Below are 18,831 nucleotides of genomic sequence, written 5' to 3'. Positions count from 1 at the left end.
TTATGCCGCATTTCCTCAGGCATCGTAGAGGGTAGAGGCGCTGGTGTGCCTTCTTCAGCATGGCCTCAGTATTGTGGTTCCAAGCCAGGTCATCAGAGATCTGCAGTCCCAGGAATCGGAAGCAACTGACGACTTCCACTGGTGTCCCGTCTATGCTGATGGGGCGGTGGTTCCTTCGGTGGCTTCTGAAGTCCATGATGAGCTCCTTAGTCTTGCCAACGTTCAGGGCAAGGTTGTTGTCATTGCACCATCTCATCAGCTGGACTATCTCATCTCTGTACTCCGTCTCGTCATCGTTGCTTATCAGGCCAATTACTGTGGTGTCGTCAACAAGCTTGATAATCCGGTTGTTGCTGTGTATGGCTGTACAGTCATGTGTAAACAGAGAGTACAGCCAAGGACTGAGGCAACAGCCTTGTGGCGCCCTGGAGTTGAGGACCAGAGTGGATGAGGTGTTGTTCCCTATTTTCACCACTTGAGGCCTGCCAGTCAGGAAATCCAGAATCCAATTGCAGATAGGGGTGCCCAGGCCTAGGTCCCTCAGTTTCAGGACCAGCTTGGAGGGAATAATAGTATTAAATGCAGAGCTGTAGTCAATGAACAACAGTCTGACGTAAGTGTCCCTCCTGTCTAGGTGTTCCAGGGCAGTGTGTAGTGTTAGGGAGATGGCATCGTCTACAGACCTGTTCGCCCTGTATGCGAACTGGAACAGGTCCAAGGAGTCGGGGATGATGCTGTTTATGCGTGTCATGACCAGCTTTTCCAGGCACTTCATGGCTATAGATGATGGTGATGAGTGTGAAAGGAATGGCTTGGACATTGTAGGAATGCTTTATGTTGTTGGTGTGGGGTGGTGCCAACCTGGCCCATCATGTGGCAGCCAGGGTGTACAGCGTCAAGTGAAGTAAATCTGGCCATGATGATGCCATCCCTGGTCTCTTGGGCAACAATGTGCTCGGGTGCTGATGCCCTCTGTCCTGTGCAGCATCAGGTGATTGCGGAGAAGGTTGGTGTTGTTGCTGACGGTGTGCCTGGTGCTGGGGCTGATCATGATGGGATTCTGAGGATCAAGGTGAGAGAGTTTCAAGGGCAGCCATGCTGATGGAATAGATGCCAGGTGAAGTAGAGATGACAGAAGTGATCTGTCAATGGTGGGAGATGTAATGAGGTCAGACTGGATGGAGACTTGTGTAAAGACTTGCAGCATCCTGAATCTATAGTGGAAATGCAGTTTAGAGAAGCTAGTGGTTGAGGGAACATTTCTCAATCAGCTGGGAGCTTTAACGTGACATTTGAAGCTGTCAACTCATCAGCTGATTCAATGGCCACTGACTTCCTGCCTCAGCTTCATAGATGAGGTCTAGGCACAGCGAGAAACCAGTGGGCGACCTGTCAAATCAAAAAAGCTGGGAAAAAAGCATTAATAAGTGGCTATAAACAAGCCACTAATTATTTTAATTGCCTCTCTCGCCGCTGTGTGTCGGGTCTGCTCAGCACTGACAGACCCAACATTTGGTAAAGGCGCGTGGTGGCGGGATCACAGCGGGGTCCTGACCCGCTGGGGAAAAAACCCACTTTCCCACCTGACCTGCCACCAATTGCGCACACTGACCCCCTGCAAAATCCAGCCCATTGTATCTGTTGATTTAGAAAATACTGCAAACAAAACTACCAATCATTTACCTTTACAGCTTTGATCAGAGTATTGCATAAATAATTTGGAAAATATACATACAGGAAACTTTTTTTTATCCGGCACCGACGGGACCGACGTGGTGCCGGTTCATCAAAAATTCCGGATAACCGAAAGCTATAGTAAAAGATACGGAGAGCTGACAGCTCCGTATAAAGCAACAAACCCTGTTGCTTAGCAACAAGTGCAGAACAATGGCCACAAGTTCCAAGCGTCTCTGTAGCTTAGCAACAGCTGCAGCCACACCCTTGCACAGCAACAGATCGAGGAAGGCAAGTAGAATATGAAGTAAAACTTACCTGAACCTACTCCTGAATTCTGCCGGTTAACCGAGATTTCCGGTTATTTAGGTGCCGGTAAATCAAGTTTCCTGTATCACTGTTAAATAGTAGAATAGCAGATTGGAAGGTAGCAAATGTAACTCCGCTCTTCAAGAAAGGACTGAAAGAGAAAAGTTAGCCTTGTTCCCCTCCAAGTCACACACCATCCTGACTTAGAAGTATATTGCCGATCCTTCATCGTCGCTGGGTCAAAATCCTGGAACCCCTTACCTAACAGCACTGTGGGAGTACCTTCACCACACGGACTGCAGCGGTTCAAGGCGGCGGCTCACCACCACCTTCTCAAGGGCAATTAGGGATGGGCAATAAATGCTGGCCTTGCCAGCGACGCCCACATCCCATAAACTAATATAAAAAAAAAATCAGATGTTCGGAAAATGCTGGATTCCTTTATTAAGGAAAGTGCTTAGAAAATCATAAGATTAGGTAGAGTCAACATAGATTTATGAAAGGGTAATTGTGTTTGACAAAATTATTAGTGTTTTGAGGATGTAACTAACAGGGTAGATAAAGGGGAACCAGTGGATATAGTATATTTGGATTTCCAAAAGGCATTTGATAAAGTGCCACATAAAAGGTTGTTACGCAAGATAAGGGCTCATGGGATTGGGGGTAATATATTAGCATGGAAAGAGGATTGGTTAATAGACAGAAAACAGAGTAGGGATAAACGGGTCATTTTCCGGTTGGCAGGCTGTAACTAGTGGGGTGCTGCAAGGATCAGTGCTTGGGCCTCAGCTATTTACAATTTATATTAATGACTTAGATGAAAGGACTGAGTGTAATGTATCCAAGTTTGCTGACGATACAAAGCTTTGTGGGAAAGGAAGCTGTGAGGAGGGCACAAAGAGCCTGCAAAGGGATATAGGCAGGTTACGTGAGTGGGCAATAAGGTGGCAGATGGAGTATAATGTGGGGAAATGTGAGGTTATTCACTTTGGTAGGAGGAAACCAGAATATTTTTTAAATGGTGAGAAACTATCAAATGTTGGTTTTCAGAGAGGTTTTCTGGGAGAAGGGGAAGTGCAACAAGACCTGGGTGTTCTTGTGCACCAGTCGCTGAAGGTAAGCATGCAGGTGCAGCAGGCGGTTGGCCTTCATAGCGAGAGGGTTTGAGTACAGGAACAAGGATGTCTTGCTGCAGTTGTACAGGGCCTTGGTGAGACCACACCTTGAGTATTGTGTGCAGTTTTGGTCACCTTATCTGAGGAAGGATGTTCTTGCCATGGAAGGAGTTCAGCGAAGATTCACCAGGCTGATACCTGGGATGGCAGGAATGACGTATGAGGAGAGATTGGGTCGATTGGGCTTGTACTCGCTGGAGTTTAGAAGAATGAGAGGGGATCTCATTGAAACTTATAAAATTCTGACAGGACTGGACAGACTAGATGCAGGAAGGATGTTCCCGATGGTCGGGGAGTCCAGAACCAGGGGACACAGTCTAAGGATAAAGGGTAGGCCATTTAGGACAGAAATGAGGAGGAATTTCTTCACCCAGAGAGTGGTGAACCTGTGGCACTCTCTACCACAGAAGGCGGTGGAGGCCAGTTCATTAAATATATTCAAGAAGGAGTTGGATATATTTCTTAAGGCTAAAGGGATCAAGGGGTATGGGGAGAAAGCAGGGACTGGGTACTGCCTTTTGGATGATCAGCCATGATCGCATTGAATGGCGGCGCAGGCTCAAGGGGCTGAATGGCCTACTCCTGCTCCTATCTTCTATGTTTCTATTTATGCATGTTGGCCTTTATTGCAAGGGGGTTGGAGTACAAGAGTAAGGAAGTCTTGCTACAATTGTACAGGGCTTTGGTGAGACCACACCTGGAGTACTGTGCACAGTTTTGGTCTCCTTATCTACCTTAGAGGCGGTGCAACAAAGGTTCACTAGATTGATTCCTGGGATGAGAAGGTTGCCCTATGAGGAGAGATTGAGAAGATTGGGCCTATACTCTCTGGAGTTTTGAAGAATGAGAGGTGATCTCATTGAAACATATAAAATTCTTAAAAGGGGTTGACAGGGTAGATGCTGAGGTTGTTTCCCCTGGCTGGAGAGTTTAGAACTGGGGGCAGAGTCTCAGGATAAGGGGTCGGCCTTTAAGACTGAGATGAGAAAGAATTTCTTCACTCAAGAGAGTTGTGAATCTTTGGAATTCTCTGCCCCAAAGGGTTGTGAATGCTGAATCGTTGAGTATATTCAAGGCTGAGATGGATAGATTTTTGGACTCTAGGGAATTCAAGGAATATGGAGATCGGGCAGGAAAGTGGAATTGAGGTCGAAGATCAGCCATGATCTTATTGAAAGGCGGAACAGGCTCAAGGGACCGTATGGCCTACTCCTGCTCCTAATTCTTTTGTTCTTAAAACATCTACAGAATTTAACTGAAAATCATGTTGCAGATACAGAAAATGGACAGATGAATGAATACATCATAACAAAGAAAGAAAAAAACAGCCAATTAAGTACTTTTTGAAGTGTAGTCACTGTTGTAATGTAGGAAACACGGCAGCCAATTTGGACACAGCAAGGTCCCACAAACAGCATTGTGATAATGACCAGATAATCTGTTTCAGTGATGTTGATTCAGGGATAAATATTGGCCAAGACACCAGGGATAACTCCCCTGCTCTGCTTCGAAATAGTGCCATGGAATCTTTTACATCCACCTCAGAGAGAAGACCGGGCCTCGGTTTAATGTCTCATCCGAAAGACGGCACCTCTGACAGTGCAGCACTCCCTCAGTACTGCGCTGGAGTATCAGCCTAGATTTTTGTGCTCAAGTCACTGGAGTGGGACTTTGAACCCACAACCTTCTGACTCAGAGGAGTGAGTGCTACCAACTGAGCCATGGCTGACAGACCAAATTATGATCCTGAAGTCATAACTGAGTTATTCCCTAGTATAAGCCTTGAATTTCCTTTATGAAAAAGCAACTTATGGATATTTTTAAAGTTGCAAATGATTATTTTAAGGTAACTTCAATAATACACTGACCTTGAACCTCACTGCAGCATGCCTAGGGCAAACATTAACATTTGTTTGCACAAAATTGGAGCCAGTGTTTTTAAAGTAAACAACTTTCTTTAAATGTACATTCATCGTTATAAGTTTTGATTTGATTTCTTCATCAGTATCAAGTGCATTGGCACATTTCACAAAAATGGATTTGTTCCATTTCTAAGTTTAAGACCACTACAATGGGAAGTATCATGGTAATTAGTGAGAGGTCATCAGCTAATATTTTGTTAAAATTACTATAGTTTGTCCAATAGATATTGAAAAGGTAATTACCTGCTGGCTTACAGCAGCAGCCAAGTTGCCTCCAGCACTGTCTCCAGAAACCGCAATTCGATTTGGATCCACTGAATACTGGGACAAGACCTCAGGCTGCAGAAAATACTTGGTAGCACTAAAAGCATCATTAATCTGCTCAGGAAACCGAACCTCTGGGACAAGACGGTATCTAAATTTAAGAACGCACAATGTAATTAATTTCAATAAGACTCAATTTGTAAAGTTTTGACTTGATGCTAGTCTGACTTATAAGAGTAATATAAAAATTTAATTCTGTATTATATGAACATTTACTTCAAGTATTCAAAAAAAAAAATATATATATATACACACACATACACAATTTAATAAAAAGTTGTGTGTCTATAGTGATCATTGTGCGGTGTCGGTCATAAGTGTCTTGTCAATTTTCTTCTTTAGACATCTGTTAATTTGTTTTCTTCCTCATTGGTTAAGTCTCTGTGGGGGAAGATAGTGGACTTTGTCGCACCCGTTTTTCGGATGAGGTAACGGGGGCAAACAGGTCCAAATTCATGGGCCTTAAACTGCCGTTAGGCCCCTTGTATATGCTAATGAGGGGCTTAACACCTGTTTACGGACCCCTCTCGGAAATTGTTGAGCGGAGCATGTGTCGGGCATGCTTCGCTCAGGGTTTCCTGTTCTTGCTGCGGCCTAACCAGAGGTCCTTAAAGGGTTAAAACTTACTTGCTCCAATTCTAGCTGATGTTACATCAAAAATAATATGGAAATTCTCCCTCATACTCCATTTGCATTGACATAAGTTCATTCTGAAGTGAAAACTCATTGGCTCCCGAGGTGCGTATACTTCCGTTCCTGGGCCTCCCCAACTCGAAATGGGTAGGGCCCACGTATCCCAGAGGCGCATGCGGTTCGCAAGCATCCCTGGGATCACGTGGGCCATGGGGAGCCAATCAAAGAAGGGAATCTCCCTTCATACACTTGACAGATAGACCTGTCAAATATATGAATGGAGATCACCCCAAAAACACTGTAAAACATTAAATACATTTTTTTTAAATCACATTTTTAAAATGAGTTGAAATTACAATAAATTAATATTTTTAAACAAAAATTTAATTTTTTGAAAACAATTAAAAGTTTTCTGCGGGGCTAAAAATAAACGTACCAATTTTAAAAGTATTTTTAAATGATAAATGAGTGAAAAAAAATTTTAAAACTTTTTTCAACTCTTATGCTGGTAAAAGCAGGCCTTATGCCTGGCATAAGATTTCTAAGGGTTTTCTGCGGGTGGAGGTTCTCCAGAAAGCAGAACTCTCCCCCCGCAGAGGCCCTTTAGGGCAGGCGTCAGATCTGTCAAGAGCATTCTTGACAGATCAGAAATGCCGGTTTTCAGCACATGCGCTTAGCATGCCTGAAACCAGCATTTCCGATGTCCCGACAGGTGTGTACACAGTGCGTACACACTCGTAGGGATCAGAATATCCGGCCCAATTTCTGCTGTTTTCCTGAACCAGAAGTCGCATACAGCCAAGAACAAAGGGCCATGGCAGAAGTCTCTGACTCAGATCCTTGATCAGAAACTCCAAGTGCAAAGAAATCTTACTATGACTGTGTTGCATCCAGCCATAAATAAGTCTCTTGGCACGGTTACATTTTTGGAAAAAACTGCTGTTGTCACAGTTAAGGGATTCCCTTCCATGAGGGTGAAAATACTGAAGTGGAAATCAGAAGGAATCTAATCACAAAATGTATTTTTAATCCAACTTTTGAATAACTGGTGATGAATTTTGAAAGTATATATTGTTCAAAATAACAGAAACCCAATTAACCAGCTCAGCGTTTTCTGCAAAAGAAACACAACATTGTCCTAAAAATGCATCATCCTGGAGAAATATGCTGTTAGTTTGCAATTACTTACTCAATAGAGACAAGAACAGCGTTCATATCTTTTGCCATCTTCCGACAAAGGTGGTCATATGATCGCATTCCTGTATAAAGAAGACAAAAAAAGGGTAGCAATCTAAGGAGTCGGATCTGTTTATATGCAGCCAACCAAACTTTCTGGTTAATGCTTATTAAGGGGTAATGAAGGCTATTAAAGCCTAGGCTTTCTGGGACAGATGTTACAGCAAGCCTCAGGGACCTGCTGCAGCAGGAGGGAGAGGCAACCACTGAGCTGCCTGTGGAAATTTTTTTTAGTTCCAAACTTTTTTCTTGTTGATGGAGCTTACGCACATGGCCGTGCTCCAAAACTACCTGAACAAACTCCTCTTCCACTATGCCCCAAGGTCCTTCCGCCTACCTTAGAATACTCGACGCCAGAGCTGAACCGGTAGACCCTGCATCCAGCATTTATTCAGGGTCAATGGCAGCAAATGTGGAAATTGTGTTTCCCTCATTTCTATGTAATTTCCATACCCTCACCTGTACATGGGCAAGAAGATTTTGTGCCACTGGACTGCCCCCTAGAAAAGGGGGGGGGGGGTGGAGGGGAAGGTGTGGGTCCCCAAACGCATTTCCAGCCCTGCCCACCAAAGAGCTGGTGAGATGGGGCCAGAAAGCCTAAGCCTATGAATGCAGTTCTTGTTGTGTCAGATCTTTTAAGGGCCACAGACCGTGATGCCCGTTTCCGCAGGGACCCTGTTTGTCAGATCCATAGCCCTGCTTTGTCCTGGAAATCAATGCAGGGTTTGAAGCAGATTTCTGAGGGGAAGAGCATTGATAGCTTTGAAGTATATTTTTCGACAGACAGCTTTGTACCCAGAAGTCTGTTCTGGATACAAGTATGGCATAATTTTTTCCCAGTTCACTAGTTCAGTTCAGGTCAGGCCTTTGCAGCAAGGTGGCAGAATGAAGGGGTCCATGAACAGCCAAGTTCACGTATAAACGTTTGCTCACAGATGTGTTTTACATGTTATAAGAGATTATTGAGGTTTTGAATATTTGTAACAAATTTTGTGATTTATTATTCCGGGCTATTGCTTCCCTTAATTTTATATATTTAATAAATCCACAAGGTTAGTGTAGGAAAAGAAATGGTAACTACAAGTTTTAGATTTGGAAAAAAAATATCCTCCACAGCAACAGCAAAGGATAATGCAGAATAAACAAAGACTGTAGTGAAAACAAAATTAAACTTTGCAACCAACATTGAAAACTGTTATACAGATGTAAAAACCCGACTTCTACAGGCCAGGCTAGAGAAATGCTCGCTCCCACTTATATGAGAATGGTACTCTATGGTGGGGGTGGGTATGGGGGGGGGGGGGGGACAGGCAATGGACTATTAACATCAATTCTGTAATGGGCTCCAGCGAAAACTGTCTATCTTCTTCACTGAAAAATGTAGTGCACAGTGGGCTTGCAGACCTGCATAACAGAATTCCTGATCACGTTCACTGGCTGGTGAAGCTCTGCACCAATGTAAAATCGGGGCTATACTCTTCAAGGTTTACTTTGAAAAGGAGTACTTAGTGAAAAGAGGCTGCTATAACTACTGGTCTTTAAACTCCAGCAGCGATACCAAATTAGTTAAAAACACACATTTTAAATGAGGAAGAATATGTGGTATGGATATTTAACAAGAAGGTTAAGAGATTCACTACTTCCTTTTGTAGTACACTTACTTGCACTTCCTAAAGCCCACCCTCCACCGTGTATGTAAATAATGCTTCGCTTTAGTTCGCCATCCAGCCTCTTCTTGGGTTCAAATACTCTGACTTGCACGCCATCAAATGTCGTGTCCGTCACTTCAACTGTTTCACTTGATTGAGGGGCAAGCATCTCAAACATGGTAATAACAAAATTCAGAGCCTTCAGGTGGTGGCCAAGTCCCAACTGCTGCACTAGATGACACTGAGAAACAAATACAATAGAATTTTATCATTAATTGTACCCACATTTAATCTTTGACCCTCATTTATTTGTGAAGTCAAAAAAATCTAAAACTTCACTTAAAACTATATTTTATTTATTAATTGGCTCTCTGTACATGAAATAATTAGGAGTCTAAATGTAACTTCAGTACAGGGATCGTGCAGTTATTTCACAGTAATTTGTTAAATGTACAGACTTTGTTTCAACAGGGTTGTTTCCTCAGACAAATTGTAAGTTTTTTTTGTCAGAATAACCAAGACTGAAATGCAGAAATGGTTAGGTAAACTACATGGAAGAGTCAGTCATTTCTTTATCATTCAAATGCCTGCTATCACCTTGTTTTTCTTCACCCTACAACAATGTCAGGAAAGATATTTATACCATGTACAACTTTAGTCTGGTCTGTTCACAATACAAAGATAGGTATTCATCTTGATTTTAGTAAACATTGGAGTCTGAGGCAGGTTTGTCCACAGGTCAGTACCTAAACTTGACTTGTTTCATAACCTCCCGGAGTGTCTTTGATTGGGTCGAGTGTCCATTACAAAGAGAATAATTAAATTGAGGGGCCATTTCAAAAATTCCCAAAATAAATTTCATATCCCAAATCTTTATGGCCCCCCGAGTGGACCTGACTACTGCCAGCACAGGTCTCACCCGGTGTACCTCCACCACCCCAGTGAACGCCTGCGGCTTGGGAACTTCCGCCGTGGTGGGTCACTACTCCATCCTTATGCAGATAACCATGTTTGGAGCAGGTGACGACTCCACCTCCTAAAGGCCATTGTGGAATCCTCAACTTAGGACCAGGACTTAGTACATTAGGTTCCAGCCTAGATCCCTGCTGAAGCTACACTTTCTAGTGTCATTTTATTGCTGAAAATAACAGGGGTGAACTTCCACGTGAGCTCTCTCATTCGTCTGCTGTAACTTCGGTAAATGAGTCAGAGAAGAACTGCAAAAATAATTTTTTTTTAGATAGTTGCTTTCCCTACAGTTTTTTCCCCCACAGTTGTCATTTGTTGCCATTTTATGAATATATGAGCAAATATAACATTATATACATGTGTGATATTTTCAAATCTGAAAAGTGTGACATTGAGCTAGCTGCATAACTTTTATTATTGGTAATATACAGATGGATAACAATCTGTCCAATAGGGATTAAGAGGATGCTTGAAAGATTGTGTGAAAGGTACATTTCATTTAATTATCTTTTTTTCAAGACTCTTATATTCACCAATTTGAAAGGATGGTAAGTGACCAGTTTCTAGGTTTTAGCCAATTACATTTTGAACAGATCAAGCTAAGCTAGAGTTTTTCCTAGCTCCCCCTGCACTACCCAGCCCCTTCCCAACAGCTGAGCTGAGATGATCGAGCAACTCACCATGTGGAGAACTACAGGAGAGAACTCAAGTTCCAACGTTCTGTGCTACAGCTCATCAATGTTTTAATATGGTGTACCACAGATAATGTCCTACAAATTATAATAAGTTATAGGAAAATGTATCTCATAAGTAACCCTTAATGCAACTAGAAATTAGGTTTAATGAGCACAATTTTTTGATGGGTCGATCCAAAACAGTTAGTTGTTACATGCTCTTTTTATAAAGATATAATTTATAATTTTTGTTATGAATAAAACATCAACACCAAAAATTGCTATTTGATCTCCTCTCCTACAATTTGCTTAGTTAAACAGATAATACAATGCTTAAATACTAATTGCCTTTAACAGAAGTTAATACTGGTCATAAATTGAACTGGTATGGAACAATACAGCTAGGGATGGTGAGGTTATGTACATTGAAACCTGTAAATTAGGGACACCTAATGAACTTGAGTCAAGTTCCTTTTATTTGCAGGTGTCCTTATTTTCCAAATGGTCATTGTATGTACAGTAAACCAGATGAGCCAAACATTCCAGGACTGACTGGATCTCCTGTAGCGTTCCTTCTTTTTTTTTGCTCTCACCTGGGATCATGCCTAATTCTGGAGCCCTGCCAGCAGGATGTGATTTCCATTCTATTTCCTGTTTGTTGGGTTTCCCAGCTCATTACCATCCTGGGGGCCTTTTCCATCGAGGGAGGGATGTCCTGATTCTGGGATCTGCTACGTTGGCAGCCTGCACTGTTGTGCGAGACGTTCCAAGAACCAGGAGGCCACCCGTGAGCAGGTGAAGAGGGGAAACTGAGAAATTATAGCACAGGAGGAGGCCTTCAGCACCTGGTACTGATGCTCTCTCCTGTAACCCTCAGATCCTTTCATATTCCTCCTTTTCAGATATTTATCCCCTGACCCTTCATATTAAATACCTCAATAGCCACATATGGTGAAGGATCCCACAGTCCATAGAGTCATAGGGGGAGAAATTGAGTATAGCCCCGTTTGGGGCGCCAGCCTCGCCAGGGCGCTAAAAGCATTCGCGGCCGCCCGCCGGAAATTGAGTGGTAGCGCCCCAAAGGGAAGCGCGGTGCTACTGGAGGCGCCCCACATCCCTCTTGGGGCGCTGCGACTGAATATCGTGGCGCAACGTGCTGCGGCACGTCGCGCTGCGGTATTGCAGGCCTTCCTCCCCTTCTTAAAGGGGAGGGGCCTTGTGCAGCGCGATCTGGGGCCCAGCTGGGCCCCCGAGGATTGGGAGTGCAGGCAAAAGAGCCCGGCACCGAAGAGAAGTGCCAGGCTCTTGGAACGCAGCTGGCACTCCGCGGGGGGGAAGGGGGGGGGGGGTTCAGGAGGCCGGGGACGGGAGCGCAGGCAGGCGGCCAACAACAAAAATGGCCGCCCCGCACCTCCTTTAATTTGCGCCTCCCCGGCTGCAGGTAGGCCCCCCCGAACCGGTCGGACATAGCATCCGGCGGTAAATCAGGGGGCGCTGCCAAATATCGCGGCCGGGGCGTCAGTGGGGCACTGCGCACACCGATGACGTCATCGGTAGCAGCACAATGCTAACGGTTAGCACCACCACTAACGTCCCGCGGAATTTAGCGGGAGGCGTGGACAGTGCCGCGCCCGGGCGCCAGTTGGCTTGCGCCGCATTAGCGCCCTCTTAAGGCGCTAACGGGAGGCGCAAGCAACTGAATTTTTCCCCCATAGAGTTATACAGCACAGAAAGAGGCCCTTCAGCTCATTGTGTCCACGCTGGCCATCAAGCCCCATCTATTCTAATCCCATTTTCCAGCACTTGGTCTGTAGCCTTGTATGCTATGGCGTTTCAAGTGCTCATCCAAATGCTTCTTGAATGTTGTGAGGGTTCCTGCCTCTACCACCCTTTCAGGCAGTGAGTTCCAGATTCCAACCACCCTCTGGGTGAAAAAGTTTTTCCTCGAATCCCCTCTGAACCTCCTGCCCCTTACCTTGAAACTATGCCCCCTGGTTATTGACCCCTCTACTAAGGGGAAAAGTTCCTTTCTATCTACCCTGTCTATGCCCCTTGTACAACTCAATCAGCCTTCTCTGCTCTAAGGAAAACAACCCCAGCCTGTCCAGTCTCTCTTCATAACTGAAACGCTCCAGCCCAGGTAACATCCTGGTGAATCTCCTCTGCACCCTCTCCAATGCAATCACATCCTTCCTATGGTGTGGTGACCAGAACTGCACACAGTATTCCAGCTGTGGCCTAACTAGCGTTTTGTACAGCTCCATCATAACCTCCCTGCTCTTATATTCTAATCCCATATGCCTTCTTAACCACCTTATCTACCTGTCCTGCTGCCTTCAGGGATCTATGTACATGCACACCAAGGTCCCTCTGATCCTCTGTCCTTCCTAGGGTCCTACCATTCATTGTGTATTCCCTTGCCTTGTTAGTCCTTCCAAAATGCATCACCTCACACTTTTCAGGGTTAAATTCCATTTGCCACTGTTCTGCCCATCTGACCAACCTGTCTACATTGTCCTGTAGCCTGAGGCTTCCCTCCTCGCTATATACCACGCCACCAATTTTCCAGTCACAAAAACAACCTTCGACCATCACCCTCTGCCTCCTGCCACTAAGCAAATTTTGGATCCAATGTGCCAAATTGCCCTGGATCCCATGGGCTCTTACCTTCTTGACCAGTCTCCCATGCGGGACTTTGTCAAAAGCCTTACTGAAGTCCATGTAGACTACATCAACTGCACTACCCTCATCCACACACCTAGTCACCCCCTCGAAAAATTCAATCAAATTGGTTAGACATGATCTCCCCCTGACAAAGCCATGCTGACTATCCTTGATTAATCCTTGCCTCTCCAAGTGGAGACTAATTCTGTCCCTCAGAATTTTTTCCAATAATTTCCCTACCAGTGATGTTAGGCTCACTGGCCTGTAATTCCCTGGTTTATCCCTACTACCCTTCTTGAATAATGGTACTACGTTAGCTGTCCTCCAGTCCTCTGGCACCTCCCCTGTGGCCAGAGAGGTTGTGAAAATTAGTGTCAGAGCCCCTGCAATCTCCTCCCTTGCCTCACACAGCAGCCTGGAATACATCTCATCTGGGCCTAGGGATTTATCCACTTTTAAGCTTGCTAAAACTGCTAGTACCTCCTCCCTCTCAATGCTAATTTGTTCACGTACATCTCAATCCCCCTGCCTAATTTCTATGCCTACATCGTCCTTCTCCATAGTAAACACAGATGCAAAATATTCATTTAAAACCTCACCTACATCTTCTGGCTCTATACACAGATTGCCACTTTGGTCCCTAATGGGCCATACTCATAAGAACATAAGAGACCAGGTAAGGCCTCACAGCGTCGGCGGGAATTTCAGTGGCAGCAGCGGGGCTATAAAAGCCCCAGAGACCAGGTAAGGCCTCACAGCGTCGGCGGGAATTTCAGTGGCAGCAGCGGGGCTATAAAAGCCCCAGAGACCAGGTAAGGCCTCACAGCGTCGGCGGGAATTTCAGCGGCAGCAGCGGGGCTATAAAAGCCCCAGAGACCAGGTCAGGCCTCAGTGCGTCGGCGGGTGTTTCATCGGCAGAGCGGGGCTATAAAAGTCCCAGAGACCAGGTAAGGGGTACCAGTCTCCAGTCTGGGAACTCGGAGGGAAGGAGAGAGGTGAAAAGTAATCCAAGTGTGACGTCACCAGAAAGCGGGTAAGTGATTGGTTGGTGAGTATTTCTCCCTTTTGAAGCTTAAATCTCTTTGGTTTATAGTTTCTAAGGTGTGATATTCACCATCTAGAATCGGGGCAGAGGGTATTTTAGAATAATATTAATAAATTTAATTAATTACATAGAATGGGAGATCAGGTGATGTGTTGCTGCTGCAATATGTGGGAGCTGGTGGACACCATTGATGCTCACGGTGATCACATTTGCAGTAAGTGTTGGCTGCTCGAGGAATTCCGGCTCCGTGTTGAAGAGCTGGAGTCCGAGCTTCAAACACTGAGACGCATCAGGGAGGGGGAGAGTTACCTGGACTCTGTGTATCACGAGGTAGTCACACCAATTAGATTAATTAATTCAGATGTAGTCCGTGGCCAGGGTCAGGATGGTGTGACTAGAAGTGAGGCAGGTACGGGGATCCAGGAGGTAGTGTTGGAGGAGCCGCAGCCCTTGCACTTGTCCAACAGGTTCGAGGCTCTTACTCCCTGTGAGGATGGGAACAGGGACTGCGGGGAGGATGAGCAACCTGGCCACAGCACCGTGGAGCAGGGGGCCATTCAACTGGGGGGGGGGGGGGGGGAGTTAAAAGAAATGTTGTAGTGGTAGGGGATAGTATCGTTAGGGGGATAGATAGAGTTCTTTGCAGCCGAGAGCGAGAGTCCCGAAGGCTGTGTTGCCTGCCCGGTGCCAGGGTAAGGACATCTCCTCTGGACTGGAGAGAAACTTGGAGGGGGAGGATCCAGTTGTCGTGGTCCATGTTGGTACCAACGACATAGATAGGACAAGGAAGGAGGTTCTGCTGAGGGAGTTTGAGCAGCTAGGGGCCAAATTAAAAAGCAGAACCACAAGGGTAATAATCTCTGGATTATTACCTGAGCCACGAGCGAATTTGGCTAGGACAAATAAAATTAGAGAGTTAAATGCGTGGCTCAAAGACTGGTGTGGGAGAAATGGGTTTTGCTTCCTGGGACACTGGCATCAGTACTGGGGCAGGAGGGAGCTGTTCCGTTGGGACGGGCTTCACTTGGTCAGTGCTGGGACTAGAGTCCTGGCGGATCATATAACTAGGGCTGTAGAGAGGGCTTTAAACTAACTAGTGGGGGGGAGGTTCCTAGAGAGCAAATAATAAAAATGACAACAGAGAAGGTCATAGACTTAGGTAGCAGTGGGGAAATTAAAAACCAGAGCGTGTCAGGAAGGGGCAGAAGGTATGGAGTAAAAGGTAAAGTAATAAAAAGGGCAAAAGCAGGAACTAAGTGTCACAAAACATCTTTGAAAGTTCTCTATCTGAATGCACGTAGCATTCGTAACAAAATAGACGAGTTAATGGCACATATAACTACATATGGGTATGATCTTGTGGCCATTACAGAAACATGGCTGCAGGGTGACAATGCCTGAGAATTAAACATACCAGGTTATTTAACGATCAGGAAGGACAGGCAGGAAGGAAGGGGAGGTGGGGTGGCTATGTTAATAAAGGAAGGAATCACTGTAATACAGAGAAATTATATTGGGTCAAAAGATCAGGATAATGAAACAGTTTGGGTGGAGGTAAGGAATAATAAGGGGAAAAAAACACTAGTGGGCGTAGTCTATAGGCCTCCGAACAGTGGCAACTCTGTTGGACGGAGTATCAATCAGGAAATAGTTGAGGCTTGTAATAAGGGAACATCTATAATTATGGGGGATTTTAACTATCATATTAATTGGACAAATCAAATTGGGCAGGGCTGCCTTGAGGATGAGTTCATTGAGTGTATTAGGGATGGGTTTCTTGAGCAGTATGTAACTGAACCGACCAGGGGGCAAGCAACCTTAGATCTGGTACTGTGTAACGAGACAGGATTAATTAAAAATGTCCTAGTAAAGGATCCCCTTGGTTGAATTCCATATTCAATTCGAGGGTGAGAAGGTTGGATCTCAAACAAGCGTGCTAAGCTTGAATAAAGGAGACTATGAAGGTATGAGAGCGGAATTGAGTAGAGTGGATTGGGAAAATAGATTAAAGGGTAAGATGATACATGATCAGTGGTGTACATTTAAGGAGTTATTTTACAACTTCCAAAAAATATATATTCCACTGAGAAGGGTGTAAAAGAAAAGACAGCCATCCGTGGCTAAGTAAAGAAATTAAGGATAGTATTCGACTAAAAACAAGGGCATATAAGGTAGCCAAATCTAGTGGGAGGATAGAGGATTGGGAAAACTTTAAAAGACAGCAAAAAATAACAAAAAGATTGATTAAGAAAGGGAAGATAGATTATGAAAGTAAATTAGCAAAAAATATAAAAACAGATAGTAAGAGTTTTTATAGTTATATAAAAAGAAAAAGGGTGGCTAAAGTAAATGTTGGTCCCTTAGAGGATGAGACCAGGAAATTAATGGTGGGAAATATGGAGATGGCAAAAACACTGAATGAATATTTTGTATCAGTCTTTACAGTAGAAGACACTAAGAATATCCCAACACTGGACAAACAGGGGGCTAAAGGGGGGGAGGAGCTAAACACGATCAAAATCACTAAGGAAGTGGTACTCGGTAAAATAATGGGACTCAAGGTGGATAAATCACCTGGACCTGATGGCTTACATCCTAGGGTCTTGAGGGAAGTGGCGGTAGGGATTGTGGATGCATTGGTAATAATTTTCCAAAACTCCCTGGACTCGGCAAAGGTCCCGGCAGACTGGAAAACTGCTAATGTAACACCCTTATTTAAAAAGGGCAGTAGACAGAAGGCTGGAAACTATAGACCAGTTAGCCTAACATCTGTGGTAGGTAAAATTTTGGAGTCCATTATTAAGGAGACAGTAACAGGACATTTGGATAATCATAATTTAATAGGACAAAGTCAGCATGGTTTTATGAAGGGGAAGTCATGTTTGACAAATTTGCAGGAGTTCTTTGAGGAAGTAACGTATAGGGTGGATAAATGGGAACCAGTGGACGTAGTGTATTTAGACTTCCAAAAGGCATTTGACAAGGTGCCACACAAAAGATTATTGCTTAAGATAAAAAATCACGGGATTGGGGGTAATATTCTGGCATGGATAGAGGATTGGCTATCTAACAGAAGGCAGAGAGTTGGGATAAATGGTTCATTCTCAGACTGGCAATCAGTAACTAGTGGTGTTCCACAGGGGTCAGTGCTGGGTCCCCAACTCTTTACAATCTATATTAACGATTTGGAGGAGGGGACCGAGTGTAACATATCAAAGTTTGCAGATGATACTAAGATGGGAGGGAAAGTAGTGAGTGAGGAGGACATAAAAAACCTGCAAGGGGACATAGACAGGCTAAGTAAGTGGGCAGAGATTTGGCAGATGGAATACAATACTGGAAAGTGTGAGGTTATGCACTTTGGCAGGAAAAATCGTACAGCAAGTTATTATCTTAATGGCAAGAAACTGGAAAGTACTGAAGTACAAAGGGATCTGGGGGTCCTGGCGCACGAAACTCAAAAGGTTAGTATGCAGGTGCAGCAAGTGATTAAGGAGGCCAATGGAATGTTGGCTTTCATTGCTAGGGGGATAGAATATAAAAATAGGGAGGTATTGCTTCAGTTGTACAAGGTATTGGTGAGACCGCACCTGGAATACTGCGTACAGTTTTGGTGTCCATACTTAAGAAAGGACATACTTGCTCTCGAGTCAGTACAAAGAAGGTTCACTCGGTTAATCCCGGGGATGGACATATGAGGAGAGGTTGAGTAGATTGGGACTCTACTCATTGGAGTTCAGAAGAATGAGAGGCGATCTTATTGAAACATATAAGATTGTGAAGGGGTTGGATCGGGTGGATGCGGGGAGGATGTTCCCGATGATGGGTGAAACTAGAGCTAGGGGGCATAGTCTTAGAATAAGGGGCTGCTCTTTCAAAACTGAGATGAGGAGGAACTACTTCACTCAGAGGGTGGTAGGTCCATGGAATATGCTGCCCCAAAAAGCTGTAGAAGCTACATCATTACATAAATTTAAAACAGAAATAGACAGTTTCCTAGAAGTAAAGGGAATTAAGGGTTATGGGGAGCAGGCAGGAATTTGGACATGAGTCTAGGTTCGGATTGGTCATGGCCCTGTGGGTAGCGGAGCGGGCCCAGGGGCCGTGTAGCCTGATCCTGCTCCTATTTCGTGTGTCTAATTCGGTTAGATTCAAGAGATGGTTCTGTGATAGTGGATTGGCGGTTAGGATCAGATCAGCCATGATCTTATTGAATGGCGAAGCAGGCTCGAGGGGCCGATTGGCCTACTCCTGCTCCTATTTCTTATGTTCTTATTCCCTAGAGTTCGGTCCAGTACTGCCCCCTCTCTTGTAGGACTTTCTACATGCTGGCTCAAAAAACTCTCCTGGATGCACTTTAAGAATTCCATACCCTCTAAGCCTTTCACACTCTGACTATCCCAGTTAATATTGGGGAAGTTGAAATCCCCTACTATTATTACCCTATTATTTCTACACTTCTGAGATTTGCCTACATATCTGTTCCTCTATCTCCCCCTGACTGTTTGGGGGCCTATAGTACACTCCCAGCAAAGTGCTTGCCCACTTTTTGTTTTT

At 44.6% G+C, this 18,831-nt stretch overlaps 1 protein-coding gene across 2 annotated transcripts in view; it reads right to left on the bottom strand.

The window, feature by feature from the left end:
• Positions 1 to 18,831, bottom strand: part of LOC147115772 (neutral cholesterol ester hydrolase 1-like) — a 46,124-nt gene that overhangs the window by 9,518 nt on the left and 17,775 nt on the right. Inside the window, exons 2-4 of one of the 2 annotated variants that reach the window (XM_085990311.1) lie at positions 8,935 to 9,163; positions 7,227 to 7,296; positions 5,324 to 5,495 (exon numbers count right to left, since the gene is read on the bottom strand). In XM_085990311.1, coding sequence (XP_085846437.1) covers positions 5,324 to 5,495; positions 7,227 to 7,296; positions 8,935 to 9,163 — 471 coding nt within the window. The remainder of the gene's footprint in view (positions 1 to 5,323; positions 5,496 to 7,226; positions 7,297 to 8,934; positions 9,164 to 18,831) is intronic. The other variant, XM_085990312.1, reaches the window with a different exon arrangement.

This window comes from Somniosus microcephalus, chromosome 6, assembly GCF_052327205.1.
Source record: "Somniosus microcephalus isolate GS21.2 chromosome 6, FLI_Smic_1.0, whole genome shotgun sequence".
Taxonomy (NCBI): Eukaryota; Metazoa; Chordata; class Chondrichthyes; order Squaliformes; family Somniosidae; genus Somniosus; species Somniosus microcephalus.
Note: the sequence above shows the minus strand (reverse complement) of the source record. Positions and strands in the feature narration are given on the sequence as shown.